Source organism: Chaetura pelagica, unplaced genomic scaffold (genome assembly GCF_000747805.2).
Source record: "Chaetura pelagica isolate M959 unplaced genomic scaffold, ChaPel_1.0 scaffold511, whole genome shotgun sequence".
NCBI classification, from domain to species: Eukaryota; Metazoa; Chordata; class Aves; order Apodiformes; family Apodidae; genus Chaetura; species Chaetura pelagica.
In genome coordinates, this window is record NW_009952161.1 from 82792 (window position 1) to 83586 (window position 795).

General features: G+C 56.1%; 1 protein-coding gene across 1 annotated transcript in view; it reads right to left on the bottom strand.

Moving 5' to 3' along the window:
* Nucleotides 1-531: 531 nt before the first annotated feature.
* TJAP1 (tight junction associated protein 1 (peripheral)) overlaps nucleotides 532-795 on the bottom strand; it is a 37666-nt gene continuing 37402 nt past the window's right edge. Inside the window, exon 11 of the mRNA XM_010007243.1 lies at nucleotides 532-770. Within this exon, the coding sequence (XP_010005545.1) occupies nucleotides 532-770 (239 nt within the window). The remainder of the gene's footprint in view (nucleotides 771-795) is intronic.

Sequence of the window (795 nt, forward strand, 5' to 3'; positions counted from 1 at the left end):
CTAGCACACCCCCAGGGGCATAGGACCATCCACTGGGAGAGTCCTCGTGCCCCACTCATGGCCCTTAGGGGCTCCCAGGGAATCAGACACCACCACACAGGCACTCTGCCCTGTTGGCACAAATTAAAGGAGAGAGAGCAGCTGTGGACAACCAGCATGAGAGCACCCAGGGCCTCAAGGTACCTGAGTGGGACGGGGGAAGGAAGATGCAAGCATAAAGAGGCACAGGCACCAGGACGAGTGGTACCAAAAACGAGCTCTGGTACAGGCACGAGTGTGAGGCTGTGAAGAGAGCTGTGAGTGTGCAGGGCAGTGAGTGCGCTTGTGCACACTGTGTGTGCTAGTACTGTGGGTCTGAGGTGCTGGGGAAGAGGGACCCCAGCTCTTCTAGGTAGCAAAAGAGAATAAATATAAAATTTCAGATCAGAGGCCCCTCTAGGAAGAGGGTACTAAGAATATTTCTCCCTCAGAAGGTGGACAAATGGAGGTATCCCCACAGCTCTGCAGCATGTCGCTGCTTCTTCCCCTGCCTCAGCTAAGAAGGTTGCCCTGCTCCTGGGCTTGCGTCAGACTGTCCTTGCGATGTAAGTGGTGGACCCCCATCCTCTTGGGGCTGCGGTGCGGTCGACTGGAGGGAGGCTTGACCCTACCTTCTCTGCTTTCTTCTTGGGCACCTCCTTGGTTGCTCTCCTTGCTTCCCTGGAGCAACATTTCTCTCTCCTCAGCTGGGCTCTCAGGCAAGCCAAGGTCTACACAGTCCTTGTGCTTCTCTGGTGAGGGGCTTCCAGGTTCAGC